Genomic DNA, 21145 nt, shown 5'->3' with positions numbered 1-21145 from the left:
ACCACGTTAGCCTTTTCAGGATGATAACTTATGGTTAAGTCGTTGTCTTTCAATAGTTCTAACCAACGTCTTTGTCTCATATTCAATTCTTTCTGAGTAAAAATATACTTCAGGCTCTTATGATCAGTAAAGATTTCACAAGGTTCTCCATACAGATAATGCCTCCAAATTTTTAGAGCAAACACAATGGCTGCTAATTCCAAATCATTGGTCGGATAGTTCTCTTCATAGGGTTTCAACTGGCGTGAAGCATACGCAATCACTTTGCCATTCTGCATTAACACACGGCCTAAGCCTTTCTTCGAGGCATCACTGTAAATTACAAATCCCATTCCGCTAATAGGCAAGTTTAGGATGGGAGCGGAAACTAGCCTTTGTTTCAATTCCTGAAAGCTCTTTTCACAATCCTCAGACTAAACAAATTTTGTCCCCTTCCGTGTCAAACGGGTCAAAGGGGTGGCTATGCTCAAAAAGTCATGAATAAAACGGCGGTAATAACCCGCCAAACCAAGGAAACTATGAATCTCCGGAACATTATTCGGTCTATTCCATAACATTACTGCCTCAATCTTCTTTTGGTCTACAGATATTCCGTCTTTAGAGACCACATGACCCAAAAAGGAGATTGAGTCGAGCCAGAATTCACACTTCTTCAGTTTCCCATATAGCTTTTCTTTTCTTAAAGTCTCTAAAACAACTCTGAGGTGATACTCATGGTCAGACCGACTTTTAGAGTATACCAGAATATCATCAATGAACACAACCACAAACTGATCTAATAATGATCTAAATATTCTGTTCATCAGGTCCATAAAAGCTGCGGGGGCATTGGTTAATCCAAACGGCATTACCAAAAACTCATAGTGGCCACACCGTGTTCTGAAGGCCGTCTTCGGAACATCTTCTGACTTAATTCTAAGCTGATGATAACCCGATCGAAGGTCGATCTTGAAAAACACACATGCCCCTTGCAATTGATCAAACAAATCATCTATCCACAGAAGCGGATATTTGTTCTTTATAGTAACCTTGTTCCATTCTCTGTAATTTATGCATAATCTCATACTTCCATCTCTCTTTTTAACGAATAGAACTGGTGCTCCCCAAGGTGAAACACTGGGTCGCACAAAACCTTTCTCTAATAGTTCTTCCAGCTGACTTTTCAATTCTTTCATTTCCAAAGGTGTCATACGATACGGGGCTTTAGAGATAGGCGTCGTTCCCGGAACTAAATCAACAGTAAATTCAACTTCTCTATTCGGAGGCAAACCTGGGAGGTCTTTAGGAAACACATCAGTAAATACCCTAACTACAGGGATGTTTTCAATCTTCATATCATCATCATTAACCGCAACTGCTGAAGCCAAGAAAGCTTTGCAACCTTGTCTAAGAAGTCGACAAGCTTGCATAGCAGACAAAACCATAAGAGTCGAGTGAGCTCCACTCCCTTCAAAACAACAATTCTCTTCTCCTAGAATTTCAAAACTTACTACTTTCTTATTACAATCTACCAATACATAATGGATTGACAACCAATCCATTCCCAAAATCACATCAAAATCGGACAATTCCAGTAAGATAAGATCCGCTAGCATTTCTAATAGAGCACATCTTACTAATTCGATTAGTCAAAATTTGTTTTCCTACTGGAGTGCTAACACACAGATCATAATCAAGAAGTGAAGTAGGCAAACAGTGCAGTGCAGCAAAAGTAGATGAAACAAACAAGTGTGTCGCACCAGAATCAAATAATGCATGACCATAAGAGGATGCTATAGGTAGAGTACCTGATACTACTGTGCCAGCGACCTGAGCATCCTGATGAGTGAGGGCGAAAGCTCGTGCCGGAACACGGGCCTGTCAGTCCTTTACTGTCCTTGGGAATTTACTTGTGCTGCTCTGCTCTAAATAGTCTAAGTCTGTACTGTCTGGGTTCGAACCGTAGGCGTCCCCTGAACTGATTGGGCATCGCCGCTAGATGAGGACACTCTACGATTCTGTGGCCTACCTCGCCACATCGAAAATAAGCCTCAGTATTCCATCTACAAGTCTCAGTAGGATGATTCTTCCCCCAACGTTCACATTTAGGGGCAACTGATCTATTCGGTGCTGACTTATTCTGATAGCCCCCATGATTTTCTTGCTTTCCTCTAGGCTCTTTAAAAGTAGGAGGTTTGGGCACTTACTGATTCGGGGCTGATCCCCTAGGAACTTGTCCTCCTTTGATTTCATTATCTCTATTTCTTTTCTTCTGATTAGCTTGAGCATAAGCTCTCACTTCCTGATGAACTGCCTCAAGTTTCTTTGCCCTTTCCACCAAATCTTCATAAGATTCCGGGGTTGTAGATCCTGCTATTTCCTTCTTCAGATACATAGCTAATCCAAATTCAAATTTATTTCTCTTTGCTTCATCGTCAGGTACCAAAGAAGGTACAAAACGAGCTAGCCTATCAAATTCTGCTTCATAATCATCCACAGTCATATCTCCTTGCACCAACTGGGTAAATTCCTGTTGCATACGGTACAAAGTACTGCGAGAAAAGAATCTCGCAAGAAACTCGGTGCGAAACATTGCCCAAGTGAAAGGTCCCTGATGGTGCTCATATTTTCTTTGGATTCCCTTCCACCAATGAAGGGCTCTTCCTTCCAACATATAAGTAGCATATTTCACCCTGACTTCATTTTTATTGCAGTTCATTACCTCAAAGGCCTTTTCAGCATTCTCCAACCAAGACTCGGCATCATCTGCCGTAGTCGACTCCTTAAAGACTTTTGGTGAAAGCCTCATAAACTCTGAAATTCTAAACACTTAGTGTGGCTATTCAGCCACTGGTGGTCCTTGAACTTGTGGTTGTTGTTGCTGGGGTTGCTGATGTTGTTGATTTGTCAATCCAATCATGGCTCTCATAAAATTCCTCATCTCAGTCCTTTCTTGTTCAATATTATCTTGAGGCGGAGGTGCCTCAGGATTCTCATTCGTTATCTGACCTCCTTGATTCGGAGGGTCCTGATATACTTGTTCTTCTTGAACTCCTTGATTCTGATTTTCCTGAATCACTGGTTCTTTTTGAGCCACATTCTGATCTCCTCCAATAATATCATTGAGGGCTCTAGTACGATTCACTCAAGCACCGCGACCACCACGTCCTCCTCGAGTCGACATATTTCTAAATCCAATAAAGTACTAATCAGAACATCATCTATAATATAATTACATACTTATAATAATACAAACAATTCCCATTTGGAGCCAATATCTATCCATCACATATTTCTCATGATTCTTACCCCATCACAAACTCGCATGCTTCCCAAGCGTCCCCAGGTGCATTTGAATTTATAATCGGGCCCTGATTGCGTGACTGATTTATGTGTTATCAGACGTCCCCGAAACACACAAACCTATCAACCACTTCCTAATTGCTCCTTATCTAAATCCCCAATTCTCACAATCGAAGTCCTTTGTTTCAAATGATTTTACCTAGGACTTAAAGCCTAAGCTCTGATACCACCTTTCTGTCACGCCCCAAAGCCCCACCCTGGGTGTAGGACATGACAGCATCGTACACCTACAAGACAAGTCCTACAAATGTACAAGGCTACAAAGCAATAACACAAATAAACCTGCATTCATAATTAAAAGATCAAAATCTCAATAACTACGGACCCATTAAGTCAAATCAAATCTCATCTCTCCCCAGAGTCAAAGTAAAATAAAATAGGAAAGTCTTTACATCTTATTCAAAGTACTCACTTCCTAATAAACTCAAATATCTAAACTAATCTCTGAGCCGAAGTCTAAATCCAAAGCTAAGCGTCTTGTTCCTCGTTAACCTCACGAGGGTCAAGACCTGAGAAATGTTATATAACCACAGTCAGCTGAAAAGCTCAGTACATAATAAAGCACTACTCTAAGTACAGTCTAAGTATAACAGAGCTCAATAGGGTCAGATAACAAAGTCAAAACTGAATACTGAATTCTCAACTGAACAGTGGGTACAAAATATATATATATATATATATATATATATATATATATATATATATAGAGAGAGAGAGAGAGGAAAGTGTCTCTAGTCTCTCCCCTAAATAAGCTTATCTACTCCTCCCTTTAAAAAAACACAGTGTGCCCACGCTGTTTGGATGATCCAAAGCATTCATTTGATAGGTCCTAACATAGATAGGGTGTGCCCAAAAAATCAGCACCAAAGGGTCATCCTAGAACTTCGTTTTGTGGTGCCTTGTGGTACCCAGAATGGACACATATAAACGTCCACGTTTATATGCGTCCATTTTGGACACGGTATGCCCAACAAAATGAAGTTCTAGGATGACCCTTTGGTGCTGATTTTTTGGGCACACCCTATCTATGTTAGGACCTATCAAATGAATGCTTTGGATCATCCAAACAGCATGGGCCCACTGTGTGTTTTTAAAGGGAGGAGTAGATAAGCTTATCTAGGGGAGAGACTAGAGACACTTTCCTCTATATATATATATATATATATATATATATATATATATATATATATATATATAGTGCGTGTGAAACAAGGTTCTGAATTAAGGGTGCAACAAAGCAAATTCAATTTCTAAGTTCGGATCAAAGTCAAAGGTTTCAAAATTCATATACATTGTAGAGTATTGGCATGGTCCAGAAGACGTGTTATTGCTTATACACCGACAGTCCACGATGTTGGAACTAGTTCGTCAAAGTTTAGATACAAGTCGATAGGGCCAGCGTTTTATCCCACTAACGGGCCAGAAGTTCCACTATACTACCCTCACAGTGGGTTTCAGAATTTGCCAATTGTATTACCCCCATATGGCAGGGTTTCAGAAATGTCCAAGCCTCCACATAAGTGTTCAAATGGTATCCAAGGTTCATATTCAACTAGTTCAAAGTATTAAAATGGTTCCAATAGTTCAAAGCTCAAAGCGATAGTTTCTGAGGTTCAAAATTCATAACAGATATTCATAACAGTTATTTCAAAGGTTCTAAAGTAGCAATAGGTGAAACAAATGGTATGCTAAACTCAAAGCAAATTCAGAGGTTCAAAGATATCAATACTGATTTCCAAAGTTAATAATGATTCCAAGTAAAGAGGGTTTACAAATACCCAAAGTAGTACGTTATTACGTACCTCAAAGATGTTAGATTCCTTCCTTAATTATGATTATGTTTCAATATCCAGATGGAACATAACATAGGTAAGAAATAAGGGCCGAAACATGTAACCCAAAAGCCAAAGAATCAAAATCCAAAAACTCAAAATTCAGGCGGATTTGAATGTCAAAGGCACTCCAGTCAATTAGTTACCAGTCGACTGGCCCTCAACTACTGTTTCATGGCAAAAACGTAGTTTTGGGCGCGCCTACCAGTCGACTGCCCCTCTATTACTGTTTTTCGGTAAAACACAATTTCTGGGCGAGCCACCAGTCGACTACTCTTCGAAAACTTGATTTTCTTAGATTTCTACCCGATTTTCATAAAACTTTAACATCTCATAACTTTTTCGTTCGGACTCCAAATTGCGTGAGGTCGGATCCGATGGATTCGTTTCAACGAGATGAATCAACCAAACCCAATTTCACCCTCCGAATTCAAACGTACGATTTAAGAAAAAATCGCTAAAGATTCTTATTCGAATCTCCAAAAACTCAAATTTCTGAATTCAGATTCTTTACTAATCGACTTTGAGTTCGTTGGAACCGTAAAATAATATTAGGTCCAAGAACTCAAGATCAATCCAAAGATTTCTTATTTCTAATCCATATTAATCACAGTTCTCCTTTCTTTTTACTTATCAAACCCTTATTTTAGGGTTTCTAATATTCCAAATCGTTTATAGTTCATAAATCTTACCTAGGTTCGCGGCTTAAACTTCGAAACCGCGATCTCCTCTGTCTTCTTCTTCTCTTTCTCTGATTTTTGTCTCTAGGGCTGAACAAAATGTTTAGGGTTTGTTTAAGCCACAAAGAGACGAATTTATAAGTTTTCTTAGGAAGCCCTAATCGGAGTCAAATACAAACGGACAAAAATGCCCCTCCTTTAAAAGGGGGAACGAAAATTTCAAAGGGGGTATTTTGGGTATTTACAATAGGTGAGGCTGGCTACGAACAAAAACACTTTCTGCGGTATAAAAAAAAGACCCATAGAGCCTTCCGCCAAATGCGAGCTTTGAGTCATGTCTTCCAGGCTTTCATGAGAGACCATGGGTGAAAAGGAGAAGGGCGGATTTGGGTTTGACAAGCAGAGATATGACTAGCCCCAAAGGAAGAACAGGGATGGTGTTAGGGGCATTGATGGCTATGATTATAGGCCGGCCGGACGGCTAGATCGGCTATCCATCGGAGAACTGAAACTCGAAGGTTGTGATCAATTCTCGGTCTGGATCGATCGCTCTCATACCATGTTAAATTTTGGGATTTTCACCAGTCTCATATGATTTTCAATAATTGTAACATGTGCTTAAATAAGCGTTTACAAATAAATAATGGAAAAGAGATAAAGATTAGTATTAGGAAAAAAAATAAACCTAATTTGAACTACCTATCCAATCTACGCTACATACCTCATCGACCACTTAATCCAACGGTGAGATATACACCAAATCCAATGGTATGATCTCACATATGTTAGGAACATAGGATGAGCCTAACCCTCAAATATATTGACAAACGACATCATATATAAACCTCTACTGATTGAAGAGTCAGGATCATCCTATGGAAATGATTTTATTTGAAAGGACTATTTGCATCGGGGCCCAACAAATGAACAGTTTGATCTTCGAACAATGTGGGTCCCAATCAATTTTATAATAAATAACCATTGTATAGTGCCTATAAGTAGGTGCACATATTTTAAAGACAAAATAGAGTGGGGCCCACCTTATTCAAAGATCTTAACAATTCGGTTGCCTAGCCTATGGAGATGTTTTTGTGAAGAGGCCTATTTATTTATATCGGAGTCCAAGAAATGAACCATTAGGAAATTTTCAAACAAAGTAGGCGCCAATGATTTTCTAATATATACGCATTATATAGGGCCGGTACGAATGTGCATGTAAATGTTTTAAACATAGAGGGGTACCCACCTTGTTCAAATATCTAAACCATGCAGTTGTTAGGCCCAACGTAAGTAGACCTTACTCAGAAATCATCTACGTAGAATGATCCTGACCTTCAATAGGTAGAGTTTATTCCAGAGATCTTCTACGGACGTATGACAGTGGGCTCTTGAGCATCACAAACGAGAGGTGTTTTTTACATATCCAGGGGAGTCTTCAGTCTCCCAGCCTCCAGCAGACCAATCGTCCGCCTCAGCCTCAGTCTCAGTCCAGGATGCTCAGGAGCTGGGCCCTACAGATCCTCCGGCCGAGCAGTGATCTTTTATTATTCTTTTTTTTTTTGGTATCCAGATATAGGATGAAATGTATTTTTTTTTTCCTTTTTGGTTTGATCAGACATGTATTCATTTGACATATGAGATAAATAGATCATCTTATTGCTTTTATGTGCAATTGTTTGTGTCGTTGTCTGTTTAAAATAAAGTACATTTTGTGTAAATAGTCGCCACTTTAGGCGAGTATTTACACAAAATGCCCCTAGTTTAGTTCTTTTGACAACTTTATTGAGCTTTTTTGCATTGTTAGCGAAGAGCTAATAATGTAAATGCCCCCCTTGCATGGTTTCTTTAATGATTTGATCGAACATTTTTCATTATTAGTCTATCCTTCTATGACTAATAATGCAAAATGCCCCTAGTGTATGTATTCCCATAGACAAGAGAAATTTAACACAAGATAAGAAACAAGGGCAATTTTATTTTCAAATGAAGAGAGAGCATATTTTGAACGTCCCTGATCATGAATTTTCATTCTTAGAAACATCTTTCTTCTGTACGTAGGGTACTGAATTGTACTCTGATTCCATGTGCAAAAATTATTCATACAAAATTTATGAAATAAAAAACGGAAACACAAGAAAATGAGTTTACAATTTTGTCATTTGCAAATCTGGTAGTGGTAAAATTGGAAAGTTGGCCAAAAAAACATGTTTAAAATGCATTTTAAACGTGTTTAAAACGTTTGCCTCAAAAAAACGTAAGTTTTATTTGTTGTAAAGTTTTAAATGGAGTTTTAAACGGCACACTAATAAAAACACATTTTTTTTCAAAAACAAACGCCAATTAAACAGAGTTTTGCTAACTCTGGTCACCACTCTTGCCACTTATCTGGAGATTGTATACGTTGGCTGGGTGTGAAGTTCAGTATATTTGAAAAGGTACAGTGGTCCCACGTCATAGGATGATTTAAACCGATCTATAGAGGGACTGACTATAGATTGGAGGGTTAGGATCATCCTATGGAGATGATTTGTGGGGTACAACTTATTTACATTGTGGCGTAACAAATGAACAGTTTGGATCACCCTATGAAGTGGGCCCCACTGTACATTTTGAAAAATACTGGACTTCACGCTCAAACAACATAAAATCTCCACCGTAAATTTTTAAAGAACAGGGGTTAGCTAGGTTGTAAATCACTCTCTCTCTTTTTTCTATTTTCGGGGATGACTGGGATTAAGGGATGTATTTTACTCCCAAATCTACAAATCAAGTGTTATAAAAAAAAGGTGTGTGTCTGTGTGTATGGGAGGGGTAGTTCCAAGTGATAAGGCATTGGTTTTTGGAGCGGAACAAGTGCCTTAGATACGAAGTCCAATCAAATCAATGTGGGGTGGTGGATGGTAGTGGTGGTTATGGTCGCGGTGTGTGTGTGTGTGTGGGTGTGTGTGTTTGATCATATTTATGAGCGAAAAAACTAATCAATCGTTAAATCACATTCAATAAAAAAATCATATACGGATGAACATAAAAAATAAGAAAAAGAAGATCAGAAGAAAGGTTAAAGTACATTACAAATACATTATCGCTAACACGGAAATCACCCACTCAGATTGATCATCTAGCTTAAATTAGGTCTACTTATATTTTTTTTATTCTTAGCCATATTAAAAATGGACATAATATTTGTTTTATGGCCTTTATACAGCGAAAGAAACAAGAGAAATTATAACATGAATGGCTGTATGAACACGTACTAATTATCTCACCCTTGATATTTGATCCAACAGCAGCTCACTTTTTGAGGAGCTGCTGTTGGAACAAATATCAAGCGTGGTACCTTTATCGTACCACCTTTACGAGTTCATAGAGCCATTCATCATATAATTTATCAAGAAACAGAAACTAAGGCCCTGTCTGGATTCTGAGAAAAATAATTTTGATAGAATTTTTTTTTCTCAGGGGGAATTTTTTTATTTCTACATTTTAGAGGAAAATGATATGGTTATGCGACTCACAACCGGTTCTCAAAATTCAAAACAAAGAGAGCATAAGAATTAGTTTTGGATTCAAAATCAACGCTCAAAATTCAAAACAAAAATGGAATATAAGTGTCTTCATCCTAAATTTACCGAGTTGATGCAACTCAGCAAAATCAATCCAGACTATTCATCTTGTAGGGACCACACAAAAAATATAGTAAATGGACTACTGAAGTTTACGTCATGAGGCTAATGGAGAGGTAGATCATCTAGCTAGAGCAGGAGTGGCTAGAGCGGAGTTGGAGTTTTTCGATTCTCTCCCCCCTTCTGGGGAGATGATATTGTCAACCCCCCGCATTACGCATGTGCTCCCCTTATGCGGTGATTTGACGTGAACAGCAGGGGCGGAGCTACATGTAGCATAAGGGGGGCAGTTGCCCCTATTGAGTTGGGCCAAATCCTTAATAGGCCCAACTGAGTTGGGCCCAACCCCCTTTAAAATTTGAAGGCCTGCCCCCCTTATGTATAAGCTTGGCCCCCTTATGCATAAATCCTGGCTCCGCCGCTGGTGAACAGTGTGCAACTTTAACGCCTTTTGCCGTCAATTCACCTTATAAGGGGAGCGCATGCGTAATGTGTTAATTTATAGTGATGACATCATAAATTGAAGGTCCATTCTGTTTCTTTGGATGTAAAATAGGAGTAAAACAAAATTTACGCCCATTACATGTAAATAGAAATTGAATAGGGTGGGTTCAAGTTGTCCTTTTCAGCATGCATAGAAAAAAAGATAAGAGCTGTTCGAAATATTTTCCTTTAATTTTTTTTTTTTGAAACAGATAGATATATATATATATATATGCAAAATGAGGCAATTCCCATCCTAATTTTGCTTAAATGACCCAGCTATCCACTGTGAAGAGCCCAAAAAAAATGAAGAGTCACCATGCGGATCTAGTATTCAAGAGAATTTTAGGAAATTGGCTGAATCTTCGTTCGCTTCGCAAATTGTCCACTGCCCATGGTACTGATATGAAGAATAATAGGTTTATTAATGACACTATTGATATGAAGAATATTGAATTCCATTTTTTATATATTTTTGACAGATTGTAATCCTTGAACAGAACACTTTGATGTAAGAGAAGAACTTAGAACAAAAAATTAGGAAATCATAATAGCCTCTAAAATATGTTTATGTGGTACTTAATTAAAGCTCATAAAAGTTACAAAGGAAGGAAAAGGAAGGGTGGGTTTAGTATCTCCAAATAATCAGACCCTATCGTTTCTTATATCTTAAAAATTATGTCTTCCCATCTGGGTAATTTATTATCATAGAAATAGATCCCGTTTATGATTTTCTAATAAACAAAGCATCCCTTTTATGACATGATGTGTTAAGAATCAGTTGCGATAAGTCATGAGTTATGAGAGATAATGTCAAAATAAATAAGAGCACATACAATCTATCAAAGTTTAATAATAATAAAAAAATCTATAAAAAAGGTAATTTAACATCCCTTTGAAACATAAAGTATTTGTATATACCAACTCAATAGTAAGCCTGAAATCAGTTCTCAAGTGGGGGCTTTATGAGCACTTATCAGACCATCATTTTCTGCATAAGATGAAATTGAGAATCTGGATTAGAATATCCAAGAACATCACATGAAAAACATGTCTCTAGAAAACCCGATGAATTCAACCATAAACATTTTGCTTATTGCGTAGTAGTAATTCCATAGACATCACAGCGTTCAACGCTAAAACATTCACATGCACTCATAAATCATTGAACAAATTATTGGCATTCCTTTTTCCAACTCACCAGCCGAGGCGGTTCGGAGTAATGATATCTTAAAGAATAAAATGATATTGGTCTTTCCGATACTACATGGAAAAATCGGCATGTAAGAATGAAATGAAATTAAAGAATAAAAAATTAATCTGAGAAGAGAGCCAAAATAAACATAGAAAAATCTCTTCTTAGAAACTTAGAAATTACATGGATTAGAGAAACCTGCAGGAAAATGGAATGCACGATTGTAAAATCAAACAATTACCTGAACTTTAGGAGCTTTTCCTTCTTTCTAAGATTCCTTTAAAACTGCTAAATTCGCTGGATTAGAGAAACCTGTATTATTTTGTTCCAGGAAAATGGATAAAGAGTTACTTGGGCCTCATTATTTTGTTCCAGTCCAAGCCCGTTGCAGCTGATCCCACTTGATCCGGTAGTCCTTGATGCCCTTGATGCAGTGTTGATATTTTCACCAAGAAAATATTTAACATTGAAATTTTTTCGGGACTTAATCTTATGAATGGAATATTTATTTTCCCTTAGGACTTTAACCAATTGGATCTTCTCAAATATTTTACAAGATCAACGGTCCAGATTACCTAAGAATGCCTCCATGGGAGCCAAAAAATTACTGTTAGAATTGATCAGAACAGTGCTTGTCCGCCTAGTTTGAATCTTTGAAAAATGTGACGGGCCCACACCAACAGGATCTTGCCTTGGGGATCTTTCACAGTGGCAATGTCGTAATTTTATGTTCAAACGTAGGTATAAAGGGGTTTCTTTCAAAATTTCAAACAATTGCATCGCTCTCATTTGTAAAACCTCTCGTCTTTCTCTAATTCTCTTCCCCTGAAAATAAAAAGAACACAATATCTCTTCAGAACTCGATTTCTACATCCAAAGAATTCCCCTATTGATTTTTAAGGTACCCATTTCAAGTCTCCTTCTCTATCTTTTTTTCTTTTCTTTTGAAGCTCATGCATTGTCAGAATTCTGAAATTTTGTGGTTCTTTTCATTATTTTCTTTATCTTTTGTATGTTCTGATTAGGGTTTGCACTCTTTGTGGATTCTTTCACGCACGGATGATCTAATCTACTGGGCATTTTTTGTTCTTGGTTCTTTGGTAGTGTTCTGTTTGATAGTTGTTCTTTTTTCAGTTTGAATTTTATTATGATTTCATCATTTCATTGATAGGATATTTTTTTTGTTTGTCATTGCCATTCCATGTTATTGTTCTTGTTTGAATTCGTTGTTCGTATTCTTTTTCTTGTTCTTTTTTTTCTTTTTCTTTTTTTTTTTCTTCTCAATTTGAATTATTATGATTTGATCAGTTTTTCGATTTCAAATTTGTTTTGTTTGTCGGTGCCATTTGTATATATTCGATGTTATTCGGTTAATTGAATTCATTTTTCATATTCATTTTTCTGTTCTTTTATATATATATATATATATTTTTTTTTTTTTTTTTTTTCAATTTGAATTGATCTGTTCTTTGATACTTCACTGTTGGTTCTTAAAAACCAAAACAAACAGGGCCTAACTTCACAATCGGTTCTTAAAAACCAAAACAAACAGGGCCTAACTTCATTGTTGAATGTCAAAATATGACTTATTTGGACGTACCTCAAAAACATTTTGCATACTATAGATTTTTATATAGTTATTGACAATTATTTATAATATGATGTATGATTTTATGTTATGACTCTATTTGATCATCCCTTTGAATATTTATAACCTGATTTGGCTTTTATAAAATAATTATATCTTATTGGTTGTGTTGGTTAAGGACGTACTAGCAAGTAAAAATCGAGCTTACGCTGAAATTCATTTGGATTTCACATCTATGCTATGGATCTTGTGGGCTATTGGTGTGGTTATTATGTATGTGATTTCTTAGCTACTTTCTTCACGTGTTGGGGATCTTGCTAATAATAAGCAATGAAGTGAAATACTGATGGGGTTGCAGAGAAGGGGAGTGAAGGAAGCAAATAATATGAGATTAAAAATTTAATCTTCAAGTAGCTCTGACCAGTGTTTAAAAACTCCTTGACACGACAAGGAACTCGCCCGATTCGATAAGGATTTTTCTTGGCCGCATTCCGCGTCGCACACATCCGCGTTTTGCCCTGTACAGTCAATAAAACTCCTTTGACTCTCCCAAGTTATGACCGCTTTGGCCACGTCCGCACCAACTTGACAAGGATTTTTCTTATCCGCATTCCGTGTCACATCCACATTTTTAAACACTGGCTCTGAGCATTTAGAATGCAATCACATCCATGGAAACCCCATCGATTCCTTCTCGATCTTTCTGTATCTTATTATTTTTCCTTTTAAGCTCATGCATTGACAGAAGTTGGAAATTATGGGGCTTATTTCATTCTTTTTCTTGAACTTTTGTCTGTTCTAATTAAGGTTTTACACTTTTGTGGATTCTTTCGTCCTCAGACGATCTAAAGGATGAACCTCCTCTAACTTTGGCAGTAAATCTTTAAATTTTTTTTCAAAACCACAACCAAGATGATTGGAAGCCTTAGGTCAAATAGATATATTCACCAAAAATAACAGAACACAAGTGTGAATATTCTTCTGCAAATTATTCATTGATTGACATAAACAAGCAGAAAAGAATGAACCCGGAAAAGAACACTGGTGAATATGTAGTTCTAAAAGCTATAGATGGCATTTCATTAATGTTGCATTATCAAAACAGATAAAGGAGGAAAAATTCAAGAAGAAGTTCTACACTTGCCCAACAACATAAAGTTAGACAAAAAAAAAATCATTAGTTACCCAAATTGCAGCGCAAACTAGGTCGATCAAAGGGACATACTCCCTTTTTTTTTTATCTATTCGGTTAGGACTTAATTTGAACCTAGATGGTCTTAAAGGTTTATAAAGAAAATTCAGGACATACGCGAAGTTCCTAGGCATCAATGAGCATGGCTGTAGATCTGCGTAGTTATTCAGAGAACTGCATTGGATATTTTTTCTGTGTTCATTCTGTAGGATTATTCAGAGCAAGGTGTAATGCGGTCCAGAATGCAATTTTATGGATGTTGAAAATAGCTTGAATCATCTATGTTATTTACTGGTAGTTGGACCAATACTTTCTTAGTTAGACTTGCTAGGAGTAGTTTTATTTGTACATCGAGAATTACCAAGCAGTGGCTCATTACGTGTGACACTTCTGCTTAGATATTTCATGTGTGTTGAAATTTTTTTGCTGGTGCTTCTGGAATTGTAACTCAAAATATTATACCAAGTAGTGCTAACTTACTCATTTAGAGGCTTCAGTAAATATTTTGGCCGTCTGTGCGATTAATGGCTTCTGTTTGACAGTCTTTTTTTCTTCCCTGTCGATAGCAGGGTTATAGCAGGCTTAAAAACAAAATTGACAGAAATGGGTGATTGCTTTTCTACTCCAGGAAATAAGTTCAATGAGGCACAGGTATATCTCTACATTCATCATTCCTTCTCTTCTTATCTCTGTGCTGCAATCATATGGTGTTTTTATTAGTTTCTTAATTCCAGCTATCAGTAATTTTAACTATTGGGATTTTGCAAAATAGTAACCATTTTTATGTACTTTCCTGTTTCTAAAAGTAGTTAATGTTGGTTTATGTTGTACATAATAGGGTTGAATAATCATTTTATTCATTTATATCCTTTTGTAATATGTGCACACTGAAAAGGGTGCTTATGTAATTTCCATTGATGGTAACTTAAAGATAACTTCATTCCCCCCCAAATCATGAAGTCTTCCTCCTCCTCCTCCTCCTCCTTCCTCTCTCTCTCTCTCTCTCTCTCTCTCTCTCTCTCTCTCTCTCTTATTTGATCAAGAATGAAGGAGTCATGACATCTACGACCAGATCCAGTTTAGACACAAACAAATCCATGAGGTGTCATCTATGTTAGTGTTTTGGATTTTCAAAATCATATGTTTTGCATATTTTAGTGTTTTGGAAAATGTTTTATCAAAAGCGTTTGGGAAAAAGAAAATATTTTCTTGGAAAGATTTGCTTTTACAAAAGGATGTAGAAGTGTAGTTGAAAAGATAGTCCCGTACCGGATGAGAGAAAAGAAAAAGAAGAGCTTATAAAGCACTACACTTTTATATTACTTGTTTGATTGCACATTGGGTTGAACCCATGGTTGGACCCGCGGGACGGTGCAACGCACCGTTCGCACACGCACACGCGCGGAGTGGGCAATGGGCTATAGGGCGCATAGTGGCACTTTATTGGCGCTTTTTTATGCGCACTTTGCACTTTCCTCCAACGGTCAAGTGCCAAGGGGGTGCGATCCACACCATAGATGGTTGATCTAACGATGACTGGGTTGGAGAGAGGTTTTACTCAAACCAACAGTCACATCTAGGATCGATCAGGACCGTTCAATATCAATGGGTGCGATCTAACGGTCAGATTTCAAACATTCTGGAAAGGTGCCTTGTAGAGGTGTTTTTCACACTGAAAAGACACCAGGTGGTCTATAAAATGTGCAGAATTCGGTCATTTCATATAGAAATCGAATTGGCAATTCTGACAGACTTTACACTCTCTTCTACACTCCTACAAAAATCCCCAAGTATTTCTACATACTGTTTTTCTTTTGTTTATTGTTCTAGATACTGTTTTTCTGCAGAAACAGAATCTAGAGATTTCTCTAAGGCTTAAAATTTCGGAAGGGCATTTCGGGTTTGATTCCGCTAGTGCTACGCGTCATCAAACATTAGTAGGGCTTCCCTACTAGGCTTCATTGTATCTTGGAGGCAATTCGCGGATCCCCTTTGCACACTACTAGTGGGGGCGAATCTTGTCTTAAGGAAAGTGATATCACGCCTTGAAGCAACAAGTTTCTGTTTTCTATCATCAACAGTACCCTCAACAAGTTTTTCCAACAATCTAGCCATATAAACATCTCTCTTTCTGTTTGGTACGAAACTTCGGATCTCTATTGATCGTATTCTGTGATATTCTTGGGTGATTTCTTTAATTTAAATCACGTTTTGAGGGTTTTTTTAAAGGATTTGTTTGAAAGAATCATCTACGACCAGATCAGTTTTGGATCAAGGGTGTGACCTGGTGGTTGATGGAATCAGTAGTGCAAAAGAGATGAGAGCTAAAGAGATGGAAGAGTAGACAGTAATATTCGAGTGCGAAAACATGAGGATATAAGTGAGATCCTTTGCTATATGTCACATTTTTATTGAAAATGACCAAAATGCTCTTATGAGGGTAAACAATGAAAAACAAAGAAATAAGAATAACAATGAACTAACTAAATGTGCATGGTCATATTACAAGCCATTACAATACATTACAACACTTCCCCTCGAGGTAGGCCATATATTTGACATGCTCAGCTTGATACATGTATCCCTAAGAAGAGTAGCCCCTACAACCTTTGTAAAGATATTAGCAAGTTGCATTCAACTCGTAGTTGTAAGGCAAATTGCCTTTTCACCCTTTAATCTGGGATTTCTTTTACTAAAATATAGCATATTTTTTTCACTAAACTTACCTAACGGTCATTTTATATTGCTTGTTACTTCAATATGGCCCCCATTGTTGTAACAACACCCGTATCATTCTTCTTTACCTTGTAAGAGGGATGTTTTCTTATTTGTATAAAGACTTCGTATAAGGACTTTGGTTACTGTATTTTGTTGTCCTGTGACATATTTAGAACTTCTTTATGTTCTTCACATGCTATTATTTTGTAAGCATGATATTATTCCGTATCCTATTAAACTTTACAACTCCTTTGTGAGGTGCCCACAGGCATCGGAGCAGCATTCCTCATCAACTGCCCCTGCTCCAACTCCTGCAATCACTACAGGTCTTCCGGTTGATACCAATTTGGAAACATCTTCCCATGCTCCGACTCCTGCAATCCCTATAGGTGTGTCTTCCGGTTGATACCAATTTGGAAACATTGTTTCGTGAGACTTACATAGTGCCACGCCAACATAATTTTCCAGGCAAGACTAGCGGCAGCAAGGTTGATGATCTGGCTTTGGGACGCCAACAAAATTTTCCGGGCGAGACTAGTGGCAGCAAGGTTGATGAGCCAGCTGAGGCAGCAGATTCGCAGCCCACTGGAGAGACTAGTGGCAGCAAGGTTGATGAGCCAGCTGAGGCAGCAGATTCGCAGCCCACTGGAGAGACTAGTGGCAGCAAGGCTGATGAGCCACCTGAGGCAGCAGATTCGCAGCCCACTGGAGAGACAGTAAGTGGGATGAAACCATTTTTTGAATTCCTGGAGGATGAGGGTTTGAAGAGGGACTGGACGAGCCATACCCTTTCTTCTGCTGCTGGAGCCTCTAAATTGCCTAAGATTGAACCTGAAAAGTCGGTGCAACCAAAAACTAAGGAGGATGTTTGCTCTACATGTCTTGAAGGTATGGGCTTTGATTTCATTATAATTATTGGCAATGACCATTATTTGTTAGAGTTTTTGTGTTAGCTAAATGCATGAAATTCCGCAGCTATTGTTTCTGCAGCTTTAGTTGTTCTCTGGGTTTAGTATGGAACCACCTATGTTTTTGGTATTTTTTTTTTTTGGGGTATTCTGTTAACCACCCAGTTTCTTTTTTTCTTTTTTTTAATGGTAGCAGATTTCATTCAAGAGGAAAGGGGAGATTGAGGTAGTCAACCCAACCCAAGAAAGAAAAAAAATTGAAAATCGAAAAGAAAACAAGAAAAAATACAAGAACATAAACAACTCAAGGGAAGAGGAAGTCAAACATCTCCAACCCCAATCTCCCAAACCCGTCCCTTGCTAACTGATCTGCCAATCCTTGCTAACTTATCTGCCTCCTTATTGGCAGGTCTTCTGACATGGCTGAAAATGATTGATGATCCTTCCATTTTGTCTTGGATTTCATCAAACAACGGGGCAAAGCTGGGGGGTTAACCACCCAGTTTCTAGTCTTCTGTTTTCAGCGAAGTTTTATTTGCACAGTCATCCTTCATTTTATATGCTTTGTTAGTTGCAATGTGTTTCATACTGAACAACAAAAAAGTTAATTGACAATGATCTTTTCTGCTTCTTGGTTACATCATGTGTAGTATCAAGTCTTTAGCTGATCCTTTTAAACTGTTAGGATGGTTGATAGGTTTGAAAAGACTTAATTTTTAACTAATTATAAGATAGGATCAGTCTTTGAATATATTCTGAGTATGTTTAGGTCACTTTATGGCTTGTATTAAGGTATTTTTGAAAAATTGATGTACTGTATCACTCTTTTTCCCTAAATCTATTTTTCATCTGGTCATGGCTATTAATAGCATTTATATCTATTAACCACAGTTACTACCATCACTTCCTGCAGAATATACTAAGGAGAAGCCGGGAGCTATAGCTACATGTGGTCATCATTTTCACGTTGAATGCTTTATTGCATGGAGGAAAAAAAGTGAGACCTGCCCCATCTGTGCTCAGGTACACTTCACAAATCATTTTATATTTATTAGGTGACAACTTGATACTGACATTATAGTTATTAGTTCCTTGCCTAACTCTTACCGCTTAGTATTAGTTTTCAATGTTCATAATAGAGGGGTATATTAGTCTTTTTCTTCTCAGTTAACTTACTGATGTGACTAGATTCATGGGTATGCTCTCTCCCATGACCCAAATATGTTTTATTAATGATAAACAAACAAAATATATGTATGACCTTATAGTTTGGGGGCATATCATAGCCCCCCCTCAAGATGATGATTAGATATTACTCATACCCAACTTATTGTTTCCGTGTTCTACTCTTGCTAGCCCCTTAGTTAAGATATCTGCCAATTATTGATGAGTAGTAATGGAGGGAGTACAAATGACTCTGTGGGGGTTAACTTCTACCTCACAAAGTGCCGATCCACTTCAATAAATTTGGTCCTGTCATGTTGAATTGGATCATGGCAGTGCTAATAGCAGCTTTTTTGTCCCAATATAAGTTCATAGGCACATGAACTTGATGCCCCAACTCCCATAACAGTATTATTAAAATCAACAGCTCACATACACATGAGCCATGGATAAGTAGGTATATTAACTTATCAACCAGTCTATGATGTCTTCCTACATCAATGAGATGTTCACCATCCTTTTCGCCCAATTCCTGATATTGTTCAATAGGTGTATCATCTGGTTTACAACCCAACTTTAGTCAGGCACCTGCTTGGCCTTTCTCAGGAAACCTAACCATACGACCACTGACGTCAATAGTATGGCCAGGTGGCATCAGCAATAATTAACCTCACCTGTGCGGCAAGAAGTGTACTCGATGCTTCCCTTGCTTTGACTGCAAGTTGCAAATGATTAAGTAATCTAACACTAGTATCGTTGTAAAAGCAAAAAAAAAGTTACTCAATGATTAAAATTACTGTAAACATTAACTTATGACTTGTGATTCTTATACACAGAGTTGATAATAATATATTGTGGTTCCATCATAGACCTTGTCATGTTCGATATTGCATGGAATTCTAAATGCAATTAGCAGACAAGCTAAAGGAGAATTTTCTCTACTTACCAAGAAAAAATGAAAAGGAAGGTAAAAAAATGTATTAAAAAAATGTCAGGTATTTAAAAAAGGAATCATGAATACAAGATACAAGGAGAATCTTCAGTTATTTAAAACTTCTATACATGGTTAAAACCTCAAAGCTCACCTTAACCTAATGAGGGCCCGAGTCCTAGTTGACTTGAAGATTGGGAGTACTTGATCAAGTTTTGAGTTCAGAAAGTTTGCATATTTCTTAATAACTGTTCTTATCCAGCTCCTTTTTCACATTCTCACCCTATTTCATGTTTTATGGGAAATGTTTTGCACCTGTGGATAATGCCTTCTTCACAGAAAATGCTTTTATCTTGGTGCAGGAAGGTATTCAGCCATCCTTAGCAATGGGAGACTCTTGAAGAAAAAATATGGGATTTGGCCAATCAATGGATATACATAGATGGACAGTTTCTTTGTTTTCTTGGCAGCTCTTGTCTCTGATTGTTCATGTCTTTGTGGGTTCAGTCCTTTGGATTTGCAGAAAGGAAACAAGGTTTTTTATGGCTTTTCTATGGCTTACCAAGTGAAAAAACCCAGTTGCATGGACAATGACAGAAATGGATGCAAACCAATATTCATTTGTAGAAAAAAAAAAACTGATATATTCTTCCGCCTTCTATGTTTCTTGCCGTTGATTTGGTATTCTTTCATTTTTCTTTGTACAGATTTTTCTTTTGGTGAACAGGGATGATGCAAAGAATTGTTTGTCAAATCTGAAATTGTATATGAATTTTTTTGTGGGATGGATTTGATCTGTTGTATGAAAATCACAGAATCATAATAAAAGTTTCTCATGTTTCAAGTGTCTTGTATTTCTTGTGTTTCAGATTTGTCTCACTCTCCCATTCTATGAAAATCAGAGAATCATGATAAAAGTTTCTCGTGTTTCAACTGTCTTTTATTTCTTGTGTTTCAGATTTGTGCTCACACACGTCTGGGAGCTCCCCAGCAGCCCTCCTATTATTCCAAATATTCAACAATTTATTAAGGCTACTGATATTGGCTTGTTCACCTAACATGCTTTGATGGTTCTGTCAATATCAGTAGCCTTTATTATTGACATTTTTTAATAACAAGAATATCCCTACGAGCATGTTTGGAAAACTTGAAAAAATATTGCAGGGAGTGTTTGTGGATCAGTTATGTGCAAGGCAGGTTGAGCACAGAGAGCTAAAATAGAGAGGGAGTGAGTCGGATGAGCAAAAGAGGGCTAAAAATCAGATAAAAAAATCCTTTTGATAGTAAGTTTTTCTTTTTCCTTACTTTTAGCCCCGTCCCATGATTCTTTCCCTTTTCCTCTCACGATTGGAGAACAAAAATTCCATGAATTTCCCTTTTCCTGTCGCATCTTCTACAAATATAGAAAAAGTTAGGTTTGGAAAAAGGAATAGTAATTTCCAATGTGAGAGCTCTTACCTTTACCTAGTTTCCAATTTTCTTCTTTAGC

General features: G+C 37.3%; 2 protein-coding genes across 2 annotated transcripts; one reads left to right on the top strand and one right to left on the bottom strand.

Annotated features, from left to right (window-relative positions):
• Positions 1 to 2182: 2182 nt before the first annotated feature.
• LOC143856956 (uncharacterized) lies at positions 2183 to 2788 on the bottom strand. The gene has a single exon (XM_077367237.1). The coding sequence runs from the start codon at positions 2786 to 2788 to the stop codon at positions 2183 to 2185; it is 606 nt and encodes a 201-aa protein (XP_077223352.1).
• A 14136-nt stretch (positions 2789 to 16924) lies between these two features.
• On the top strand, positions 16925 to 20364 carry LOC143856889 (E3 ubiquitin-protein ligase At3g02290-like). The gene is made up of 3 exons (XM_077367146.1): positions 16925 to 17541; positions 18475 to 18584; positions 20019 to 20364. Exons 1-3 carry the CDS (start codon positions 17379 to 17381, stop codon positions 20055 to 20057), a joined length of 312 nt encoding a protein of 103 aa, XP_077223261.1. The 5' UTR covers positions 16925 to 17378; the 3' UTR covers positions 20058 to 20364.
• Positions 20365 to 21145: the final 781 nt, after the last annotated feature.

This window comes from Tasmannia lanceolata, unplaced genomic scaffold (assembly GCF_043159265.1).
Source record: "Tasmannia lanceolata isolate RefF3 unplaced genomic scaffold, GAP_Taslan_0.1 ptg000024l, whole genome shotgun sequence".
Classification (NCBI taxonomy): domain Eukaryota; kingdom Viridiplantae; phylum Streptophyta; class Magnoliopsida; order Canellales; family Winteraceae; genus Tasmannia; species Tasmannia lanceolata.
The sequence above is the reverse complement of the archived record's forward strand: the minus strand, read 5'-3'. Positions and strand labels throughout refer to the sequence as shown.